This window comes from Macrobrachium nipponense, chromosome 2 (assembly GCF_015104395.2).
Source record: "Macrobrachium nipponense isolate FS-2020 chromosome 2, ASM1510439v2, whole genome shotgun sequence".
In the NCBI taxonomy this organism is placed as follows: domain Eukaryota; kingdom Metazoa; phylum Arthropoda; class Malacostraca; order Decapoda; family Palaemonidae; genus Macrobrachium; species Macrobrachium nipponense.
In genome coordinates, this window is record NC_087201.1 from 77162516 (window position 1) to 77179896 (window position 17381).

General features: G+C 32.9%; 1 protein-coding gene across 1 annotated transcript in view; it reads left to right on the forward strand.

Moving 5' to 3' along the window:
* LOC135220677 (xylosyl- and glucuronyltransferase LARGE2s-like) overlaps positions 1-17381 on the forward strand; it is a gene marked incomplete in the record, with an annotated part of 198997 nt that overhangs the window by 86617 nt on the left and 94999 nt on the right. Inside the window, 1 exon segment of the mRNA XM_064258056.1 lies at positions 7880-8060. Within this exon segment, the coding sequence (XP_064114126.1) occupies positions 7880-8060 (181 nt within the window).

Here is a 17381-nt window from a genome sequence, read left to right on the forward strand (position 1 = left end):
ATATGGTAGTAATCCTAGGTCTTAATATCAAATATCAAGGGAGATAGAATTTGAAAAATGGTTATTTTCGGGATAAATCACCCTGGCGTCACAAAACCGAAGGTCAGAGGCGAAAATCATATGCGGTTTGGAGAATGCATATGATTTTCGGCTCTGACCTTCGGTTTTGTGACGCCAGGGCGATTTATCCTGAAAATAACCATTTTTCAAAATTCTATTCTCCTTCCCTTGATATTTAATATTAAGACCTGGGATTACTACCATATATAGACCTGATGTAGACCTCCAATCAAATGAGGAGTTTTTTTTTCTAAAAGTAATTTTTTTGCAAGATATGAATTTTTAATTATGATAAAAAATAAACCCTATAAATTAGGAAAACAAAATCTATATAAAAAAGACGAAAAAAAAATTGGAAAAAGGCCAAATTCCAATGTTATAGCTTTAAAACTAAGTGAGAAGATAGATTTTGAAGGTCAATAACTATAGTTTTGAGATATGGGCGTTCAAAGTTTTTCTTCGTATTTTTATAACGACAATGTTAATAAATAATGATTATTATGAATGTATATTTCTTTTTTGTGTATTAATAAACCCAAACTATTTTATTTATCATAATTTAATCATAAATGATGATCCCTTTGCTCATATATCGTAGCCTGGGGCACTGCGTCAGGCAAGACGGGGCTCCTTCCTACGCAAATCTCTCTCTCTCTCCTTCACTAACTCGGCTTATTAGAGCGAATTTTCTTCTTCTGTATGTTAGCTAGATGTTTTCCTAGTATTTTTCGTTTTGGCATGATGAAATTCTTGCCGAAACAAAAATAAACAAACGTAAATGCAAGAGAATGTCATGAAGTGAAATTTGAAGGTGTACTCTCTTTTGACAAAGACAATGTTAATAAATCATGATTATTATGAATTTCATATTCCTTTTTGGGTATTAATAAACCAAAACTATGTTATTTATCATAAATTAAGATCCCTTTGCTCAAAGATCGTAGCCTGGGGGACAGTGTGACGTGTGCTTCAGGCAAGACGGGGGCGTTTACTTACTACGCAACCCTCCCTCTCTCTTCACTAACTACGCTAATATCGCATATATTATGATATTCTGTAATCATATTAGAGCGAATTTTCTTTGTCTTTATGTTAGCGAGATGTTTTCCTTGTCTTTTCCTCATTGGCATGATGAAATTGCTCCCGAAACATAGATAAACACATGTAAAAGCAAGCGAATGTCAGAGGTAAAACTCGAACGTGCAGACTACTTGAAGTCTGTGCTCGCACTGATCGAGGTTGAACTCGATACTCCCCTCTGCCACCCACGGAATCTCTACACATGCCATTTCTCACAATTTCTTTAACAATAATTATCTAAATTTACGATAACAGAAGAAATATTGCATTTTCTTGTGCGGATGAATGTTTTAGGCTTATTGAGTTACGTTTACTAATTACCCTGTAACTACGAAAGTAAGAGGAATTTTGACGAAATATTTCGTTTACATATTCTCAATTGCCATATGAAGCTACATGAGTTTTTTCATGACTTTGCATTTTTCACCCTATACCCCCATATTTAGGGGTTCTGGCCGGCCCCCTTAAGTGGTATGAATATCAAAGTCCTGTCCTTAAAAAATGGCATTAGCTGGCCGGCCCCCTTAAGACCACCCACAACTAAAACGACTGAGAAGTGACTTGAGCAAGAAAGAATGGTGTCCAGCTGAACATACAACAGTTTTTCCTCATCTCCCGCCTCTCCACAAACACAGCTCACTTTTCGAGCTGCTATCATGCATCAGCAACAAAGATTTAACTCCACTAAACTTATGCCATCAAACTCAACCGTAAATAAAATTGAGAGAATAATTTAAATCAAACTTCAGGTCTTGAAAGAACACATTTTACTGTTGTTTTCACGGTGATAAAAGATAAGTGATGTAACTAACGGTAAAGCTCGTACTACGAAGAAATTAAGTGAAAATACTGAATGGAATCCCGTAACATTTTTATATAATAAACATGCCCACAACACAATCTGTTAACGAAAAAAATAATTTAGTTCACGAGACGTATTAAATTCATATTTTGACTTAAAAACATGTCGTATAATGACAAAAAAACCTTGTCTCATATAAGTAAAGTAGTTAGATATTTTATGCTAACTAGAAGCAAGGCAATTCGCTTCGAATTGAGTTAAATACAGCTATAAAATGTAAACATGGCAAACTAAACTTGTATTCGCCATCAGCTGATTTCCAAATCAAAACATTGACCACAATTGGCTTATATTAGTAAATTACTTAACCCTTATACGCCGAGCCGTTATTTCCGAAAGTGTCTCCCGTATGCTGGCGGCATTCGCGAGAGAGTGCCGAAGCGGGGAAAAATGTTTTTTAAAAAAATCACAGCACGCTTGATTTTCAAGATTAAGAGTTCATTTTTGGCTCCTTTTTTTGTCATTGCCTAAAGTTTAGTATGCAACCATCAGAAATGAAAAAAATATCATTATCATATATAAATATTGGAATATATGACTGCAAAAAAAATTTCATATATAATTGTATACAAATCGTGCTGTGAGCAAAATGGTTAAAGCTAATGAGTTAATTATTTTTTTGTTGTATTGTGCACTAAATTGCAATGATTTTGGTATACAACAAATTGTAAAACCATCAAGCAACACAGAAAATATTATCACAATATGATGCATGAATTCGTAACGCGCTGACATGAAAAAAGTTTTGTTTTAAAAAATTCACCATAAATCGAAATATTGTGCTAGAGACTTCATGTTTGTTGCAAAATGAAGGTAATTGATTGAATATTACTAGACTGTAAGTGTTGTAGCTTACAATTGCAGTTTTTGACCATATTGGTCGAGTTAAAGTTGACCAAAGGTCGAATTTTTTCTATTTAGTATCATTATTTATATGAAAATATTTCTAAACTGATAAAAGCTACAACCATGTGTTTTTTTTTGTTGTATTCTACATGAAATTGTGCACATTTTCATATAAACTTTATATAACGGCTAATATAAAACGTGCAAACATTACGATAATCGGACGAAAAATTTCTTATTTTTTCGGAAGAGTTACCTCGCGGACATAAGGAAAGAGTTTTGCTCATAAATTCACCATAAATTGAAATATTAATATTTTGCTTCAGACTTCCAATTTGTTGCAAAATAAAGGTAAAGGATTGAATATTACTACAATGTAACAGTTTTAGCTTGCAATTGCGTTTTTCGACCATTTCGGTCGAGTCAAAGTTGACCGAAGTTGAAATTTTGGTACTTATCGTTTTTTATATGAAAATATTTCATGTTTATCGTTTTTTATATGAAAATATTTCAAAACATGAAAGCTACAACCATGGGTTGTTTTTTGTTGTATTTTACGTGAAATTGCGCACATTTCCATATATAAAACTTTATGTAACGACTAATTTAAAATGGTGCAAACATTACGACAATTGGTCGAAAAAATTTCAGATTTTTTCGGAAGAGTTACCGCGCGGACGTAAGGAAAAAGTTTTTTTCATAAATTCACCATCAATCGAAATATTGTGCTAGAGACTTCCAGTTTGTTGCAAAATGAAGGTAAATGATTGAATATTACTAGAATATAAGAGTTTTAGCTTACAATTGCATTTTTTTACCATTTCGTAGAGTCAAAGTTGACCGAAGGTTGAAATTTTGGCACTTATCGTTATTTATATGAAAATATTTCAAAACTGATAAAAGCTACAATCATGGGTATTTTTTTAATTGTATTCTACATGAAATTGCGCACATTTTCATATATAATACTCCATGTAATGGCTAATTTAAAATGTTGCAAAAATTATGTCAAAGTGACAAAATAATTTCTCAGATGTGTTACTGATGCTTTTTAGTGCAAGAAGAAAGAAATTCTCGCTTGCGTGCCTTGGTAACTTTTGTAAATAAAACAGCGCTTTGATCCGTGAGCTCCCAGCATCCCCCAAGGCACGTGGCTCAAAAGTTTTTGCCTAGTAGGCCTATAACTATTTTTCCGCTAATTTTTTAAAAAACTTTTTTATATTGACGTACCATACGTCCAATCGGCACCCAACAGACAATTTATATTGACATTTGATACGTCCAATAGGTGTTAAAGGGTTAATAAAATATAACCATGTGAAGTCTTTGTAAATGCAATGCATGTTTCAGAACAGCGGCAGATGAAAAGGATCATGAAAAAACATCCTCTGATAACGTGGAGGGCAGTTACAAAAGCTGCCTTAATTTGTATCATATATATGTACAAAAATAAAAATACCCTATATGTAATATATTTTTATACGCATTTTAGATATAAAAGCATGAACATTTATAATATCGACACATCGATCACTAAATTTGCAATTTTTTTCACTATATTTTTGGAAGAGCGGCAGGCAGCGGCTCACAAGAACGAACATGAAAAAACATACTCTTTGAAAACTGGAGGGCAGTTTCAAAAGCTGCCTTTTGTATCATATTTATGTGCAGAAATAAAAATATCCTATACACAATACATTTTCATACATATTTTAAACATAAAAGCATGAACATTTATAAAATTGACACATCGATCGCTCAATTTGCATTCATTTTAACTCTATATTTTTGGAAGAGCAGCAGGCAGTGGCTCACAAGAACGAACATGAAAAAACTTTCTCTTTGATAACGTGAAGGGCAGTTTCAAAAGCTGCATCTGTTTCATATTTATGTGCAGAAATAAAAATACCCTATATGTAATACATTTTCATACACATTTTAAACATAAAAGCATGAACATTAATAAATCAACACATCCATAGCTAAATGTTCACTTATTTCACTAGATATTTTCGTCATAGAACAGAGTCAGAGGCATATATTTTACCCTAATACCTAATACTAACTCTCAATAAAAAATTTTAATATCATTTGCATAACCTTTATGGTTAGACATAATGGTGCTAGCAGCGCTGTTAACCAAAAGTTTTGCCGTAAAAATACCATAAAATACTTATTTTTTTAAAGAATATTTTTGATGACATCCGTAAAACCGATTCGCTGATAAGCAATTGCGCCGTTAACCGCGGGCCACCTGTAAGTGAAATTCAGTCTCAGGGAAATTTATTTTACTTGAAAACAACACAAAGTCTAATTATTTCTTGAATCAATTATTAAGTAAAATTAAACCAAAATTAATTCTATCAAGAAAATTAATTTATCACAAAAATAAAAAAATTAAACTATTCAAGTAAAATTCAAAGTGCTGAGTAACAATCAAAATTTGAAAATTAATTCACAAATGTTGAACAACAATAAAAACTTGAAAAGAATTGTAAGTAAATGCAAATTAACTCATAAGTGTTAAACTCAGTTAAGTTTGTAATGACTAACGAATGAAAACACTTACTGTAATCAAGTTGTGAATGTAAATTTAAACACTTTAATAAGAAAAATGGATAAATGCACAAAAAAATCACTTTAATATGAAAAATGGATAAATGCACACAAAAAATTCACCAACACCAAAATGTAAAAAGATGGAAAATATATCCCTGAATAACCTAAGTACTTTCAGTATTTCAAGTACTTTTTAGGTTTAAGTTTAGTGCACTGACCTTATTAAAGAACTCTTACCTTGGTACACCAATTTTAGAGGGCCTTTTTCGAAATCACCAATAAACACACACACGAGGCACCTGTTACACTTTTACAATGTCTGTTCAGATTCCACAGGTAAATAAATATAAGAAATACCAAATCTAAAATTTATGAGTGACCAACCACTAAGTATAAAATCTTTAAGTTTATGTGAAATCAAAATTCTCTCATACAGGATAGAGAGGAGGGACTAACAAACGTGAATGGTCTCTGATACTGGAATGAACAAAATTTGCTCTCATAGTTTGGAAACTGATCAGTGCTTTGGCCCAAAATGGTTGGGCAAATGATTTCGGGAACGAGACACAGCTGTCATCTTAAAATTCTTTCAAAACAATAAGTAGAGAGAAAGTGGGATTAAAATCATAAATAATAGTTATTATTATGTGATTTAAGACAATAAGTCTCTTAAAAATGAAATATTAAGGGAAGGAAAGGAATGAGACACAGGAACACCAGAATTAGCATCAAACGAAGGAGCAGCCACATCTTCCTGAAGAGGCGAAGAAAATCTCTCCCAAGAAGGAAGAGTCCAAACTCTGAGATGCTCCCTCTTTTTATAAAATAACTTCCACTGAGCCTTAGGCAAGGCACAACATTCCGGGAGAGGACTCAACACTGTACAACTGCGAGTTGTGTGCGGATCCGTAGCTGTAGGGAGCCAAAAATCTCAAGCACGGGAACCCTTCAATGCTTGGGCACGTGCTGGCGAGGACTTGGAGACTCAGAGGAAGCCATAACCCAAAAATACTATCACACAACACAGTGAAAGAACAGAACACGGGCGCAATGAAAAACAACTGGCTTGGAAGGAGAGCAAAGTGTAACCGTGTAGTGGATCCCCCAATTCCTTGTTCTTCGGAATCGCAGACTCACGCATTCGCAGATTTCTCTCTGGAACATTTCCCCACATTATTTGCAGAAAATTTGCTTATTCACGGTATTTTCTATGAGAAATATCCACAAATTTCTGTTTTTTATCAATTTCATCATAAAATGCACTTTTTGTGATAAAAATATTAAAAATACTAGGTATGTATACACATTTTTTTTATTAAGTAACAAAACATGAGGTTTTAAGCATTTTTTTAAGGGTTCCAACTATTTGTGGGTTCTAACTATTCACGGAGGGGTCTGGTACGCATTTCCCACGAATACGGGGCGACCACTGTACTCTCCAAGGCAGTTAGAAAAAGACTTGGCTGTCACAGGGTTATGTGCGGTTGCTGACCAGCTTGATACAACTTTACTGAAAAATGGTGAAATCTTCACTTGGTTTCTCGACAGACACACAAGTCCGAAACATTCATGTGCATCATATGATTGACAGGATTGCAAATCAAAATGGAGAACTCGAGTTCCTCTTATCTCAAGTGATGACAGCAATTTCCTGCTTTGAACTGACAATGCTAATTTCTTTCCCTTTTCACATTCTACGTTATTCCTTAACTTCACATAACATTTTTTGTTAATTCTGAACACACATTATTAAAACATGTTAACTCTAAGCAAAAATAATATTGAATCTGAAAATATTGCAAACACTTTTACAACATTTCATAGTTATTGAGAGGAAGATATGCATTGTGAAAGCAACATCATAAGAATATGCATACATATCTTTATTTTGTCGTCGGGAAAGTCACTTCTTTGTGCAACTATTATTTTTCATATTAATTTTGAAAAGTTACATCTTGAGTTTTTCAACTGCAAAACAAACAAACTTAAGAGGTTGAATTTCTAAATTTCCCCATGAGTGAATTTTTGTTATTAGTTGCAGAATAAGTGATAAAAGTTTGAATGAGCTCTTATGGTGTCGAGGCTTCCCCTTAAGCATTCATAAATGACTTCTCTTGACTATATAGTGGTGATTAATAGTGATGCATAAATAGCATAAGAGGTTTGTATTTGGAAAAAAATACTTTTAAATTTATATACTCTTTCATTTCATTAGAAAATATTAGTACTATACCTTTGAAGAAAGTTTATTAAAGTTATCTCTGATAAAACGTTTTAGTTAAATGTAGTTATATTCATGCATGATTGAATTTTTTAAGACAAGTCACAGAATGTAGATATGGATGAAGGTTAAAATCCTCATGCACATATAAATAAAATATGTAATTGAAATCACAGTTGGTTTAACTGAATGTGAAAATGGTTTGTTTCCTTTCTTGGTTTAACAAGAAACTTGATTCTTTATTTTCACAGTTGAATGAAGAAGATGAATGCTACGAGTTTCGTCGTGCCCGCCACACAAATTACCGTACTCATTTATTTTTCTTGGATTTTGAGTATGATCCCACAAGTGATGGTTATGATGTAACTCTTGTTGCAACGCTATCTATGGATCGATTGCAAATGGTAGAACAGTTGCTCACTCACTGGGATGGTTAGTTTTCTGTTTAAACTTTTGTTTTGTTGCATTTGAAATCCTATCAATTTTATTAAATTGTACTTCATTGTAGAATAAGTAAGTGTATAGTAGTTGCAGTATTTTTATTTTTATTCTATGTGCAGTATATTCCGTTACCACCTTGTGGAGAGTAAGGTGGAAGCCATCCTCAGGTTCCTGAAAGCATGGATAATCCTCCATGGAGCCTCTCTTGCCAGCCTCATGAGGAAATATTCCACCAGTTGGTAAGATCTCTGTTGCTTCAGGGCCGGAGTCTGTCAAGTATCTCCTGAGAGCGAGAAGCTTTTCTCACAAAGCAGCAGGCCAGATGTCCAGTTATCTCAGAAGGTCTTTGTCAGCAGTTTATCAGGGCAAGTGGGCCACCTACTATAGTTGGAGTCGTCAACAGTGTTTCTCACCACTGAATTTCAGAGTTGATAGTGGATTTTCTATGCTTTTACAGAAATGAAAAGCTCTTTCCATGTCAGCTTTGAGGGACTACAGGTAGTGTTCAAGTTACAATAATTCATCTTACAATAATTCATCTTCTGATAATCCAATTTTACGATGGGGTTAGGAATTAATACTGATACAACAATATTTTGAAAATATTTAAAAATTTCACTCATAATGGGGGCAGGCAGCTGTGTACCTACAATCAAGGAGCAAGAGAGACCAAATTACAATAACCTAACTTTATCCCATCTACTAGTTAAATAAGTTAAAAAAACTGCAAAAGAGAATGATGAAAGTATTGTTATACCCATTGCGTAAATATGAACAACTGAACGAGAAACATTTTGCTAAGTACAACTGAATTGGATAACAACATCCATTTGGCTTGTATTTCAACCATTATACGATAGTAAACAATTACTGTAATTATGTTATAAATGACGTTATGTACAATAGGACTGATATATTTTTAGGTAATAACTTTATTCACTATAGATCAAAGATCAGCAAGGAAACATACTGTTATATTTAAACCAAGATGTAGCTGAAGCTGAGAACACTTTTTGAGCTGTTAATGACTATTATCATGCATCGGCAACAAAGATAAAACTACCGTAAAATTATGCCATCAAACACAACCATAGATAAAATTGAGAGACAATAATTTTAATCAAAACTTCAGGTCTTGAAAGAACACATTTTGCTGTTGTTTTTACGCCAATAAAATATAAATACGTAACATAACGGTAAAGCTCATACTACTCTGAAATCATGTGAAAATAGCAAATGGAATTGTGTAATTTTTCTTACACAATAAACATGCCCACAATGCAATCTGTTAAAAAAATAATTTAGTATTAAATTCATATTTCAACTTGAAAACAAGTCATATAACAAAAAATGACCTTGTCTCATATAAGTAAAGTATCTAGATATTCTTTTATGCTAACTAGAAGCAAGACAATTCGCTCTGAATTGAGTTCAATGCTGTGAAATAAACTCATATTTGCCATCAGCTGATTTCCAAACCAAAACATTGACCACTTTGTTAGTATTTTATGATACAATAATATAATCATGCAATATTATTGGATACAGTAATGTATAATTTTTAAAAGTTCCACAGAAAAGATGCACATTCACTATGTTTTTATTTCAAAATTATACATAGGCATCAGCAGCCTGACATCACTCAATTACTATGCTGGTGTCGGTCCTAATCTGATTCCTGTTTCGTGGCCAGTTTTTTCCTACTGATATAGTTAGAATGTATTAAGCCTCCAGAATAGGCTTATATTAATAAATTACTATACCGTGTATGTAGTATAGAGTATACAGTGTTCCCCCTGTATTCGCGGTGGATGGGTACCAGACACAAACACAAATAGCTCAGACCCACGAATAGTTAGAAGTCCCCTCCAAAAATGCTTATATCTGCCTATTTAGAAAGTTCAAATACCAAATGTATATTTCCTACATCAAATATACCATTGAATTGGTATTATTAATTTCATTTCAAAGTCATCTGAAACATTTTACCATTAGAAATATATAAACAGCCAATAACAGAGAGAGAGAGAGAGAGAGAGAGAGTATAACTCCTTATGATATCAAAAGATTGAAATGAATTTCTATAGGCAAAACTTCTTCCCCTTCCATAAAAACATACATATATCTTTTCCAGAGAAGAGAGAAAGAGAGGGCTGAGCAAGTATCTATTTGTCTGTTTATCAATTCTTTTGCTGAGGAGAGAGAGAGAGAGAGAGAGAGGAGGACCGAGAGAGAGACGAGAGAGAGAGAGAGAGAGAGAGAGAGAGAGAGAGAGAGAGAGAGAGAGAGAAATAGAAGCACCAAATGTATATCTTATGTAACATTCTACATCAAATTCACCTTAAATTATTATCATATTACTGCATTAATCCTAGAAATTATGTTAATATAATTTCAAAGTAATCTTAATAAACATTAGTACCCTTAAAGAGAGAGAGAGAGAGAGAGTTGTCCTTACAGTATTTAAAAGAGTGAAATGGAAAGATTATTGTATTTGAAATACAGTGGACCCCCCTTATTCGCGTTCTCCAGATTCGCGGACTCACACATTCGCGGATTTCTCTCGGGAACGTTTCCCTGCATTCTTCGCGGAAAATTCGCGCATTTGCGGTATTTTTCTATGATAAATATCCACAAATTCATGTTTTTTTTTTTATGAATTTCATCATAAAATGCACTTTTTGTGATAAAACTATTTAAAAAACCATGTATGAAAATTTTTAGTGGGTTTTTCTAGAGTTTTAACTAACAAAATAGGCTGTTTTTAGCATTTTTATAAGGGTTCCAAACATTCGCAGGTTCTAACTATTCACGGGGGGGGTCTGGTACGCAATTCCCCGCGAATACGGGGGGACCACTGTACTCACATATAAATTTTGTAATAACAGTTATAGTATTATCAGTATACATATTATATGTGTATTATTATGATTATTATTATTGGAAAATAAACTTATTACATACATGCACCATAAAGATTATCTCATCTCAATAAAAAGAGAGAGAGAGAGAGAGAGAGAGAGAGAGAGAGAGAGAGAGAGAGAGAGAGAGAGAGAGAAATTGCATAAAAACCACTAAAATTGTTGACCATTATATGGCACTGCTCCCTCCCCTGTCACATTATGTGACATATTTGACTGCTTCCCAAGTTCTGAGCTTCTGTTGGGTCAAGAGAAGGTAGGAAAATGGATACAAAGAAAGAGGAATGAAAGAATTTTCATTGGAAATTACAGTTATATTATTATTATAATTATTTTGTTATTATTATTATTAATTTTCATTTGAAATTACAGTTATATTATTATAATTATTTTATTATTATTATTATTATTATTATTGATTATTATTATTATTATTATTATTATTAACCCTTTAACGCCGATTGGACGTATTAAACGTCGATATAAGTTGTCTGTTGGGTGCCGATTGGACGTATGATACGTCGATATAAAAGTTTTCTTAAAAATTCGTGGAAAAATAGTTATAGGCCTACTAGGCAAAAACTTTTGAATCACGCACCTTGGGGGATGTGGAGCTCAACGGATCAAGGCGTTGTTTTGGTTTACAATCGTTACCCAGGCGTGCAAGCGCGAATTTCTTTCTTCTCACACTAAAAAGTATCAGCGACACATCTCGGAAATTATTTCGTCACTTGACATAATTTTTGCACCATTTTATATTAGCCGTTACATAGAGTATTATATATGAAAATGTGTGCAATTTCATGTCAAATACAACTAAAAACAACACATAGTTGTAGCTTTTATCAGTTTTGAAATATTTTCATATAAATAAAGATAAGTGCCAAAATTTCAACCTTCAGTCAACTTTGACTCTACCGAAATGGTCGAAAAACGCAATTGTAAGCTAAAACACTTATATTCTAGTAATATTCAATCATTTACCTTCATTTTGCAACAAATTGGAAGTCTCTAGCACAATTTTTCAATTTATGGTGAATTTATGAAAAAAACTTTTTCCTTACGTCCGTGCGGTAACTTCCGAAAAAATCATAAATTTTTCCGTCCGATTGTTGTAATGTTTGCACCATTTTAAATTAGCCATTACATAAAGTTTTATATATGGAAATGTGTGCAATTTCATGTAGAATACAACTAAAAACAACCAATGGTTGTAGCTTTTATCAGTTTTAAAATATTTTCATATAAATAATGGTAAGTGCCAAAATATCAACCTTTGGTCAAATTTGACTCAACCAAAATGGTAAAAAAATCGCAATTGTAAGCTAAAACTCTTACATTCAATAATATTCAATCATTTACCTTTATTTTGCAACAAATTGGAAGTCTCTAGCAAAATATTTTGATTTATGGTGAATTTATGAAAAAAAAAAATTTTTTTCTTTACGTCCGCGCGGTAACACTTCTGAAAAAAATCAGACATTTTTTCGTCCGATTGTCATAATGCTTGCACCATTTTAAATTAGCCTTTACATAAAGTTTTATATATGAAAATGTGCGCAATTTCATGTAGAATACATCTAAAAACAACCCATGGCTGTAGCTTTTATCAGTTTTAAAATATTTTCATATAAATAACGATAAGTGCCAAAATTTCAACCTTCGGTTAACTTTGACTCGAACGAAATGATGGCAAAACGCAGTTGTAAGCTAAAACTCTTACATTCTAGTAATATTCAATCATTTACCTTTATTTTGCAACAAATTGGAAGTCTCTAGCACAATTTATGAAATAAACTTTTTCCCCTCGTCCGCGCTTAACTCTTCCGAAAAAATCTTAAATTTTTTCGTCCGATTGTCGTAATGTTTGCACCATTTTTAAATTAGCCGTTACATAAAGTTTTATATATGAAAATGTGTGCAATTTCATGTAGAATACAACTAAAAACAACCTATGGTTGTAGCTTTTATCAGTTTTGAAATATTTTCATATAAATAACGGTCAACTTTAACTCGACCGAAATGGTCAAAAACTGCAATTGTAAGCTACAACACTTACAGTCTAGTAATATTCAATCAATTACCTTCATTTTGCAGGAAACGCGAAGTCTCTAGCACAATATTTCAATTTATGATAAATTTTTGAAAACAGCTTTTTTTTTATGTCCGTGCATTACGAATTCATGCATCATTTTGTGATAATATTTTCTCTGTGTTGCCTTGATTGTTTTACAATGTGTTATATACCAAAATGATTGCAATTTAGTGTACAATACAACGAAAAAAAAACATTAACTCATTAGCTTTAACCGTTTTGCTCACAGCCTGATTTGTATTCAATTATATATGAAATTTTTTTTTGCGCATCATATATCCCAATATTTATACAGGCAGCCCGCGGTTAACGGCGCAATCACTCAACGGCGAATCGGTTTTACGGCGGTCGTTCATCATTCATTAAAAAATAAGGCATTTTAAAGGTATCTTTACGGCACAAATTTCAGTTAACAGCGCCGCTAGCGCCGTTGTCTAACGAGTTCATACATTTGTAGAAATGCCGTTCAGACCATAAAGGTTATGCAAATTATATTAACAAATTTTATGGAGAGTTATTACGTAGGTATTAGGGTAAAATATATGCCTCTGACGCTGTTCTATGCCGAAAATATCGAGTTACATAAGTGCAAATGTAGCTATGGATGTGTCGATTTATAAATGTTCATGCTTTGTTTAAAATGTGTATGAAAATGGTATTACGTGAAAGGCATTTTTATTTCTGTACAGAAATATGATACAAAGGCAGCTTTTGAAACTGCCCTTCACGTTATCAAATACGATGTTTTTTCATGTTCTTTCTTGTAAGCCGCCGCCTGGCCGCTCTTCCGAGAATATCGATTTAAAAAAAAGTGCAAATTAGCGATCGATGTGTCGATTTTATAAATGTTTATGCTTTTATGATTAAAATGTGTATGAAAATGTATTACGAATAGGGATTTTTATTCTGTGCAGAAATATGATAAAAAGGCAGCTTTTGAAACTCCCCTTCAAGTTATCGACTACGATGTTTTATTCAAGTCGTCTTGTATGCCACCGTCTGCCGCTCTTCCGAAAATATAGAGTTAAAAAGAGTGCAAATTTAGCGATCGATGTGTCGATTTTTCAAATGTTTATGTGTGTATGAAAATGTATTACGAATAGGGTATTTTTATTTCTGTGCAGAAATATGATAAAAAGGCAGCTTTTGAAACTCCCCTTCAAGTTATCGACTACGATGTTTTTTTCAAGTTCGTTCTTGTATGCCGCCGCCTGCCGCTCTTCCGAGAATATCGATTTAAAAAAAAAGTGCAAATTAGCGATCGATGTGTCGATTTTATAAATGTTATGCTTTTGTGTTTAAAATGTGTATGAAAATGTATTACGAATAGGTTATTTTTATTTCTGTACAGAAATATGATAAAAAGGCAGCTTTTGAAACTCCCCTTCAAGTTATCGACTACAATGTGTTTTTCAAGTTCGTTCTTGTATGCCGCCGTCTGCCGCTCTTCCGAAAATATCGAGTTAAAAAGAGTGCAAATTTAGCGATCGATGTGTCGATTTTTCAAATGTTTATGCTTTTATGTTTAAAATGTGTATGAAAATATATTACGTAAAGGTATTTTCATTTTTGTACAGAAATAAGATACAAATTAAGGAAGCCTTTGTAACTACGTCCACGTTGTCAGGGGATGGTTTTCATGTTCGTTCTTGTCCGCCAGTTCCGAAAAATGCATTGTGTTATTTTATTAATTATGCATCTTTTCCATAAATCCTTTAAAAAGTTATACATTATTTCGCTGTATCCAAGAATATTGTATGTATTCTCATATTATTGTATTTTAAAATACCACGGCAAACTTAAGCCCGTATTCCGCGGAGCGGCCAATGTTGTGGTTTGAAATCAGCTGATGAATACAAGTTTGTTTCACCATAACGCAATTCTGAGCGAATGCTCTTGCTTCTAGCTAGTATAAACGAATATCTATATACTTGACTTATATGAGACAAAGTTATTTTTCCTTATACAGCGTGTTTTTAGGTGGAAATATTTATTGAATATGTCTCGTTGTGAATGTGAACTACTATTTTTTTCGTTAACAGATTACGTTGGCGGCATGTTTATTGTGTAAAAAATTATGTGATTCCGTTCGCAATAATCCTTTATATCATCGTAATACGAACTTTACGTTATTTATCTTATAACGGCGTGAAACCAACAGTAAAATGTGTTCTTTCAAGCACAGTAGTTTTGATTAAAATTATTTTATCCCAATTTTATCTACAGTTGTGTGTGATGGCAGACGTTTACTGCAGTTTTATCCTTGTTGCCGATGTACGATAATAGTCATTAGCAGCTTGAACAGTTTTCTCAGCTTCAGTTATAACTAGGTTTAAATTTAACGGTATATTTCCCGATTGATCTTTAATCTATATTGATCTCTGATCTATAGCGAATAAAGTTATTACATTAAGATATCTCAGTTCTATTCTATACATAACGCCATTTATAACAAATACGGTAATGTTGCACTGTAGTACGATGATCGAAATACAAGCCAAACAGATGTTATCCAGTTCGGTTGTACTTAGAAAAAAAAAGTCTTTTCTCGTACGGTTGTTCATGGCTGTACACATTCACGCAACGAGTATAACGTTAAAACCATACTTTCATCATTCTCTTTTGCTGTTATTGAACTTATGTAACTAGAAGATGGAAAAAGTTAGGCCATTGTAATTTGATCTCTCATAAAATCGGACTATCGTAAGACTAATGATCGTAACCTGAACACTACAGCTACCTGTACACTGTATAAACTTTATTATATCTTTACATACTCTAGACACCCACATGTACTGTACAGTAAATTCTATAGTACTATACAGCATAAATATAATTTTACTTATTGCGCCGTTGTGGGATTACGGCGCCTTTGACTGGTCTAGAGTTTCGAAAGAAGGTGTGCGGCGGCCGTAGGCTTTAAAATCGCTCAGCGTCGAAAATCGCTTGGCGTCGGTGGCCAGGAACGGAACCCCTGCCACTAACCGAGGGCCGCCTGTACATGATAATGATATTTTTTTTTCATTTCTGATGGTTGCATACTACACTTCAGGCAGTGATAAAAAAAGGAGCCAAAAATGAACTCTCGAAAACTAAGCGTGGTGTGATTTTTTGAAAAAAACATTTTTTCCACTTCAGCGCTAACTCGCTAACGTTGCCGGCATACGGGAGACGATTTTTAAAATACCGCTTCAGCATTTAAGGGTAATTATTATTATTATTATTATTATTATTATTATTATTATTATTATTTGAAAACATTAATAAACACATACATCTACCATAAAAATTCTCTCATCTCAGTAAAAGAGAGGAGTTATCCTCACGAAAGTGAAATGGAAAGGTTATTTTTATCTCTTTAAAATACCACCACATACAATTTTTGTAATTAGAGTTATATACATACCTTCTGTGGCAAAAGAGCAAGAGAGTGTTATCCATATTTAAAAGAGTGAAATGGATAGATTATTGTATTTCTTTAAAATACAGGCAGTCCCAATTATATTCATCAGAAATTATTTCCAGGGTTACGACACCTACAACACTGATCTGGCACAAGAAATATAACACCAAAAATGCAAAATAATCAATATTTGAAGTTTTTTTTATGAAAAATACAATAAGAATGCATTTATATAATTTTTAATGCACCCAAAGCTTTAAAAGTAAGGTTTTCTTAGGATTTTGAGGATGTTCTGGCTTACGACGATTTTCAGCTGACAATGCGTCTCAAGAACGGAACCCGTCGTAACCCGGGGACTGCCTGTACTATCATATATGAATTTTGTAATTACAGTTCTTACATATTTTTTTAATTTAGAAACTATAAATCTTACTAATTCACTATAGTATTTTCTTTAATGATTTGATTGCTCTTTACATATTAATATTTGAAAGTTAGTAAATAATTTTATTTATCATACAAAAAACATACATCTCTGTAAGAGAGAGAGAGAGAGACGAGAGAGAGAGAGAGAGAGAGAGAGAGAGAGAGAGAGAGAGAGAGAGAGAGGTGGGATTATTATTTTTATTATGTAGATATCATTTAATGTTACTAAACTTACTAATACAGTATTAATCAGTATTTACCTTAAACGCCGAAGCGGTAAAAAAAAAAAATTGTCTCCTGTGTGCCGCGAGTGTTTCAGAGTGAGCGCGGAAGCGGAAAAAAATATTTTTTTCAAAAAATCACAGCACGCTTAGTTTTCAAGATTAAGAGTTCATTTTTGGTTCCTTTTTTTGTCATTGGCTGAAGTTAGTATGCAAACCATCAGAAATGAAAAAAAATTATCATTA